General features: G+C 30.5%; 1 protein-coding gene across 2 annotated transcripts in view; it reads left to right on the forward strand.

The window, feature by feature from the left end:
* The window catches only part of ltv1 (LTV1 ribosome biogenesis factor), a 23,031-nt gene continuing 14,438 nt past the window's right edge, over positions 1–8,593 (forward strand). Inside the window, exons 1-2 of one of the 2 annotated variants that reach the window (XM_062026009.1) lie at positions 1–138; positions 2,752–2,812. In XM_062026009.1, the coding sequence (XP_061881993.1) occupies positions 2,810–2,812 (3 nt within the window). In that variant the 5' untranslated portion in view covers positions 1–138; positions 2,752–2,809. Of the gene's footprint in view, positions 139–2,669; positions 2,813–8,593 lie in introns of those variants that run through there. The other variant, XM_062026008.1, reaches the window with a different exon arrangement.

Below are 8,593 nucleotides of genomic sequence, written 5' to 3' on the forward strand. Positions count from 1 at the left end.
GGAGGAGCGAGAAACGTGATTAAACTCTCACATTAGTTTGTTCCGTCTCACAGATTAATTTACTTTTTCGTACGCAGAAACCTCAAGTTTGACGTTGGACCGCTCGTATAAAGTCAAGACAGTCCGTGTGGGAACATGGTAAGCAGTCTTTTAGCAAGCTAGCTACTAGCTTAGCTTTGTTTGTTGATTAAAGTTCATTTCCAACATTTGAAATATAACACATCGCATAGTTTATAAATAGGAACGTTCTGCTAGTAAATAGTCAAGACAATAATGTTCCACTTAATGACGTAGTATCTTATTTTATTGTTATTGTTTATATTGTTTATTAATCCATCCATCCATTTTCTACCGCTTGTCCCTTTTGGGGTCGCGGGGGGTGCTTATCGATTCCATAATTTAATTCCACATACTGATATGCTAAAAGTTCGAAGTGTTGTACGTGCATGCAAATGTTTTAAGTTAGAATTTTTCTCCAAGGTTATAATTCTTCTCCTTTGTTGTGAAGAATTGTTTTATAATTTCCTGGATGGCGGACGAGTTTTTCATTATTGTTATTATTTTTAATAAACCTTCATTTATAAATATCAACATTTACAAACAGTTGAGAAATAATAATCAAAGTAAGTACAAAACAGCGCCAGGGGGTTGAAAATTCAAAGTAACTAAAATAGAATGCAAAAAATAATAATAATAATAATTATATATATATATTAGGGCTGCAACTAACGATTAATTTGATAATCTATTAATCTGTCGATTATTGCTTCGATTAATAATCGGATAAAAGAGACAAACTACATTTCTATCCTATCCAGTATTTTATTGGAAAAAAACAGCATACTGGCACCATACTTATTTTGATTATTGTTTCTCAGCTGTTTGTAAATGTTGCAGTTTATAAATAAAGGTTTATTAAAAAAATAATAATAATAAAAAATTGTTATAAAAAGAAAACAACCTCTCCGCATGCGCAGAGCATAGATCCAACGAATCGATGACTAAATTAATCGGCAACTATTTTAATAATCGATTTTGATCAATTTAATCGATTAGTTTTTGCAGCCCTAATATATATATATATATATATATATATATATATATATATATATATATATATATATATATATATATATATATATATATATATATATATATATATATATATATACATTAGGGCTGCAACTAACGATTAATTTGATAATCGATTAATCTGTCGATTATTACTTCGATTAATCGATTGATAGTAAAAAAAAAACCTGGCAGCTCAGTTGGAGAAATATACCGTAAAAAAAAACCTTTGGTACCGTAAAAACAGCTGTGGATTTTACAGTAAAAACAAAAACAAACGGCAGGTCAATCACCCCAATTTTAATGTAAAAAAATGGTGGTGACATTTTTTGCATTTACAGTAATACACCATAAAAACAAATGTAGATTTTATACAAAAATGTAGTACTTTTACCGTAAAAAAACCCTATACTGTGGTATTTTCCATTTACAGTAATACAACGTGGAAACAAATGTAGATTTTATACAAAAAATAATATTTTTTACTTTAAAAAGCCCTTTACTGTTGTACCATTTTTCCATTTACAGTAATACACATAAAACAAATGTAGATTTTATACAACGACAAAAAAAAGAATTTTACCATTTAAAAAAAAAACCCTGTACTGTGGTAGTTTCCATTTACAGTAATACACCGTAAAAACAACTGTGGATTTTACGGTAAAAAAAAAAAAAAAAAACGAAGCTCAATCGCCACAATTTTAATGTAAAAAACGGTGGTGACATTTTTTTGCATTTACAGTAATACACCATAAAAACAAATGTAGATTTTATACTAAAAAAAATAAAATAATTTTACCGTAAAAAACACAACCTTAGATTTTAGAGTAAAAAAAAAAACTGGGGTACCGCTTTTCCAATTACAGTAATATACCGTAAAAACAACTGTGGATTTTTTACGGTAAAAAAAAAAAACGGCAGCTCAATCGCCACAATTTAAATGTAAAAAAACGGTGGTGAAATTTTTTGCATTTACAGTAATACACCGTAATGTAGATTTTATACAAAACTTTTCTTTTTTAATGTAAAGACATACTGTGGTATTTTCCATTTACAGTACTACACTGTAAAAACAACAACTTTAGATTTTAAAATAAAACAAACTGGCAGCTCAGTTGGAGAATTTTACGGTAAAAAACAGTCTTATCTTTTTTCCATTTTGCGGTAATATGCTGTAAAAAACACAAATGTTTTTTTTAACAGTGTACAGTACGTTAAAAATATATACTAATCAAATGCACAGGCAATTGTCTAATACGATGAGGTCATCCTTAGACATGAATGTTGTCTCACTAGCGGCCCTCGGAGGGCAAACAGAACTCATGTGACGTCACCTCAATGCAAACTACTGTATTGTTGTCAATAAAGTTGGAAGAGAAAAAAATGGACCGTACCAATTTGGGAGGGGGGGGCGAACCATTAATGACAATTCCGAGAGCTTTTTTTTATAGCCCTCCACAAACCATAAATACATATATTAACATTAAATACATTTTGAGGGTAAAAAAAGAAGCAATTATTTAATAAACGACGCGTTTGAGTTTTTTAACACCCCTTCGACGCTGCGTGGAATGGTGACGTCCAGTGCGGATGTAAGCAGCATGGAGGAGCGAGAAACGTGATTAAACTTTCACATTAGTTTGTTCCGTCTCACAGATTAATTTACTTTTTCGTACGCAGAAACCTCAAGTTTGACGTTGGACCGCTCGTATAAAGTCAAGACAGTCCGTGTGGGAACATGGTAAGCAGTCTTTTAGCAAGCTAGCTACTAGCTTAGCTTTGTTTGTTGATTAAAGTTCATTTCCAACATTTGAAATATAATACATCGCATAGTTTATAAATAGGAACGTTCTGCTAATAAATAGTCAAGACAATAATGTTCCACTTAATGACGTAGTATCTTATTTTATTGTTATTGTTTATATGTTTATTAATCCATCCATCCATTTTCTACCGCTTGTCCCTTTTGGGGTCGCGGGGGGTGCTAATCGATTCCATAATTTAATTCCACATACTGATATGCTAAAAGTTCGAAGTGTTGTACGTGCATGCAAATGTTTTAAGTTAGAATTTTTCTCCAAGGTTATAATTCTTCTCCTTTGTTGAGAATAATTGGTTTAATCTGTCGATTATTACTTCGATTAATCGATTCATAATCGCATAAAAGAGACAAACTACATTTCTATCCTATCCAGTATTTTATTGAAAAAAAACAGCATACTGGCACCATACTTATTTTGATTATTGTTTCTCAGCTGTTTGTAAATGTTGCAGTTTATAAATAAAGGTTTATTAAAAAAACAACAACATTTTATTAAAAAAAACAAAAAAAACAATCTCTGCGCATGCGCATAGCATAGATCCAACGAATCGATGACTAAATTAATCGGCAACTATTTTAATAATCGATTTTAATCGATTTAATCGATTAGTTGTTGCAGCCCTAATATACACATATATATATATGTATATACATATATATATATATTAGGGCTGCAACTAACGATTAATTTGATAATCGATTAATCTGTCGATTATTACTTCGATTAATCGATTAATAATCGGATAAAAGAGACAAACTGCATTTCTATCCTATCCAGTATTTTATTGAAAAAAAACCAGCATACTGGCACCATACTTATTTTGATTGTTTCTCAGTTGTTTGTAAATGTTGCAGTTTATAAATAAAAGTTTATTAAAAAAAAAAAACAATTAAAAAAAAAAACAACCTATGCGCATAGCATGGATCCAACGAATCGATGACTAAATTAATCGGCAACTATTTTAATAATAGATTTTAATCTATTTAATAGATTAGTTGTTGCAGCCCTAATATTTATATATGTATATATATATATACACATACATGCATATTAGGGCGGCAACTAACGATTAATTTGATAATCGATTAATCTGTCGATTATTACTTTGATTAATCGATTAATAATCGGATAAAAGAGAGAAACTACATTTGTATCCTATCCAGTATTTTATTGGAAAAAAAACAGCATACTGGCACCATTCTTATTTTGATTATTGTTTCTCAGCTGTTTGTAAATGTTGCAGTTTATAAATAAAGGTTTATTTAAAAAAAAAAAAAAAAAATTATTAAAAAAAACAACCTATGCGCATAGCATAGATCCAACGAATCAATGACTAAATTAATCGACAACTATTTTAATAATCGATTTAATCGATTAGTTGTTGCAGCCTTAATATGTATGTATATATATATATATATATATATATATATATATATATATATATATATATATATATATATATATATATATACATATTATATATATATATATATATATATATATATATATATATATATATATATAAATACATATTAGGGCTGCAACTAACGATTAATTTGATAATAGATTAATCTGTCGATTATTACTTCGATTAATCGATTAATAATCTGATAAAAGAGACAAACTACATTTCTATCCTATCCAGTATTTTATTGGAAAAAAACAGCATACTGGCACCATACTTATTTTGATTGTTTCTCAGCTGTTTGTAAATGTTGCAGTTAATAAATATAGAATTATTTAAAAAACAACAAAAAAACAACAACAAAAACAATAAAAACTCTGCGCATAGCATAGATCCAACGAATCAATGACTAAATTAATCGGCAACTATTTTAATAATCGATTTAATCGATTAGTTGTTGCAGCCCTAATACATGTATATAACAAAATGGTAAATGGTTGTACTTGTATAGCGCTTTTCTACCCCTTTTTTAAGGAGCCATAGGCTCACTCAATTCCAGTAAATAACTTAAACATTTTGAACACAGCATCATCGTTTTCACAGCTTTTTGGTTATTCTTTGTATTAGCATCTGTGTGTTCTCTCCTGAACAAAACACAGCCGTGTCGTCTGCAAGTACTACTCACTTTAGGTCTTTTTGTACCTTTACAAATGTCGTTTGTATAAAGATTGAACAATTTTGGTCCCAGTATTGATCTCCGGGGTACACTGAAATATATCTCTAGCGCTGTTGACATATTTTCACCTATCTTCACGTATTGCTTCCTGTTCGAATAGAATAGGATGGACTTTATTGTCATTATATTTGCATATAACGAGATTAAGGACTCCAATTTAAGGTGCGGTAGTGGGAACAAATATGGGGTAAAAATAAATTACACGAGGTAATAAAGAAAAAGCAACAACTAACAATTGAAATAAACAGACTACTATCCAATAAAAATAATAAGCAATCCTGTACAATATACAAAACACTATAAAAATACAAAGTACAAGACAAGAGTACCGGAGTAAAAAAATAACAATCAGTGTCGGATGTATTGCACTCGAAGGGTAATATTGCATAGTTAAGTAGCTCTTTATCTAGTATGATGCCACACCATTCTAATTTGTTGGTTAAAATATTAAGATTCATTGTGTCCAATGCTTTTGTTAAATCTAGGGATGTCCGATAATGGCTTTTTGCCGATATTCCGATATTGTCCAACTCTTTAATTACCGATACCGATATCAACCGATACCGATATCAACCGATATATGCAGTCGTGGAATTAACACATTATTATGCCTAATTTGGACAACCAGGTATGGTGAAGATAAGGTACTTTTTTTAAAAATTAGTAAAATAAGATAAATAAATTTAAAAAAAATTCTTGAATAAAAAAGAAAGTACAACAATATAAAAACAGTTACATAGAAACTAGTAATGAATGAAAATTAGTAAAATTAACTGTTAAAGGTTAGTACTATTAGTGGACCAGCAGCACGCACAATCATGTGTGATAACGGACTGTATCCCTTGCAGACTGTATTGATATATATTGATATATAATGTAGGAAGCAGAATATTAATAACAGAAAGAAACAACCCTTTTGTGTGAATGAGTGTAAATGGGGGAGGGAGGTTTTTTGGGTTGGTGCACTAATTGTAAGTGTATCTTGTGTTTTTTATGTTGATTTAATAAAAAAAAACAAAAAACAAAAAACGATACCGATAATAAAAAAAACGATACCGATAATTTGCGATATTACATTTTAACGCATATATCGGCCGATAATATCTGCAGGCCGATATTATCGGACATCTCTAGTTAAATCCATACATAACGTATCTGCACGTGTTTAACATCCATTGCGTTGGTGATATCCTCTGTTATTTTGATAAAAGCCATTGATGGAAATGTTAGCTTTGTGTACGTATTGATTGTCCGCGAGTGTTCCACTTTTGTCCAGTAATTTGTCCAATTTGTTGTTAAATTATCTTTCAATGATTTTGGAGGATTTAAAAAAATGTGTGTATTGCAAACAATATAATTTTGTCTGTAGTGTTCTTTATATTACTTTATTTTACACACTTGACTTGTCCACAGTTTATTTGCGGTATTTCTGTACATAAATAAAACACGTTGTGATCTCTTTGCTTGGTGAAACAAGCCAAAACTGAAATATTCCCCAAAACATAATAAGCTATTAAATCAAAATGTGACTGCAATTAACTAAAAAACGTGGCAAGTTTAATTTTTTATTATCATTTTTTTATTTTTTTTAAACCCCTTTAGTAATGTACAGGGTAACGCGGCTCAAACAATTAAAGGGGAACGGCACTTTTTATGGAACTTTGTCTATCAATTATAATCCTTATGTAAAACATGAACACATAAGTTTTTCCTTTTTATGCATTCTAACTCGTAAATAAACGCGAGCAAAAGTCGGCTAACTAAGCAGCCTATGAGAGTCGCTCTATTCCGCCTATAAACCTCCATCATTGTTTTATATTTAGCTGTAAGTATATATGTAATGTAAGTTCTAAACAATGTATACAAACTATCAACATAATTAAACAATCACTTACTGTACAATGTCTGCTCTCACTGGGATACATATTGATGGGGTGTTTATATCTTCCCCTTTACATGAACAATTCATCATAATTCTCATACATTAAAAAAATATATATTAACAAAATAAAAAAAATATGTTACAGTTAAAGGGGAACTGCACTTTTTTTGGAATTTTGTCTTATCAATTATAATCCTTATGTAAAACATAAACACATAAGTTTTTCCTTTTTATGCATTCTAACTCGTAAATAAACGCTAGAAAAAGTCAGCTAACTAAGCAGCCTATCAAAGTCGCTCTATTCCGCCTATAAAGCGCTCTAAAAACCTCCATTGTTTTATATTTAGCTGTAAGTATATATCTTATGTAGGGCTGCAACAACTAATCGATTAAATTGATTAAAATCGATGATAAAAATAGTTGCCGATTAATTTAGTCATCGATTCGTTGGATCTAGGCTATGCGCATGCATAATAAAACAATCACTTACTGTACAATGTCTGCTCTCACTGGGATGGAAAGGATAGAAATGTAGTTTGTCTCTTTTATCCGATTATTAATCGAAGTAATAATCGACAGATTAATCGATTATCAAATTAATCGTTAGTTGCAGCCCTAATCTTATGTAATGTAGTAAGTTCTAAACAAGATACACAAACTATCGACATAATAAAACAATCACTTACTGTACAATGTCTGCTCTCACTGGGATGAAGATTGATGGGATGTTTATATCTTCCCCTTTACATCAAGAATTCATCATAATCCTCATACATTAACAAAATACAAATGTATGTAACAGTTAAACGGGAACTTCCCTTTTTTTTTTTTTTAAACTTTGTCTATCAATTCCAATCCTTATGTAAAACATGAACACATAAGTTTTTCCTTTTTATGCATTCTAACTCGTAAATAAAGGCTGGCAAAAGTCGGCTAACAAAACAGCCTATGAGAGTCGCTCTATTCCGCTATTTATATATAGCTGTAAGTATATATGTAATGTAGTAAGTTCTAAACACCATATACAAACCATCAACACAATAAAACAATCACTTACTCTACAATGTCTGCTCTCACTGGAATAAAGATTGATCATTACATGAACAATTCATCATAATCCTCATGCATTAAAAAATAAAAGTTTTGCCACAAACGAGCGTCTTTTCGTGTCTTTCTGGCCATCTCCGGGTCTAAGTTGGATGTCAAAGTTGACCAACATGTCGTATTATGTCCACAACCTTTTACTATCCAGGTGAGAGGCATGATTTATAATCTAGAATTAACTTTCACCAACTTAGAGGCGACGCAGCAGCTCAATAAGTCAATATAGCAGCATAAGCTATACATGTGTCGCAAGTTTGTCAGCATTGGCGCTTATAATACTTGGTTAACGTTCAGGTCATGACATGTGAATGGAGTATTGTTGGCGTTTTTTGGATGTTTTTTAGAGGGCTTTATGGGCTTTATGGTTAGCCACCTCGTACTTGCCATATTTTACGACTTAGAATGCATTAAAAAAAAAAAGAGAAACATGTTCTTGTCTTATGTAGGGATTGTCAATGATAGACAACGTTCCAAAAAAAAAAGTGCAGTTACCCTTTTTAAAGCATTTTTCTTTTTATGTAACAAAACATAAAACTAAAATTTTATTGACTATTTGAACCTGCTTCTTTGTC

The sequence above is a fragment of the Entelurus aequoreus genome, linkage group LG18, assembly GCF_033978785.1.
Source record: "Entelurus aequoreus isolate RoL-2023_Sb linkage group LG18, RoL_Eaeq_v1.1, whole genome shotgun sequence".
Lineage (NCBI taxonomy): Eukaryota > Metazoa > Chordata > Actinopteri > Syngnathiformes > Syngnathidae > Entelurus > Entelurus aequoreus.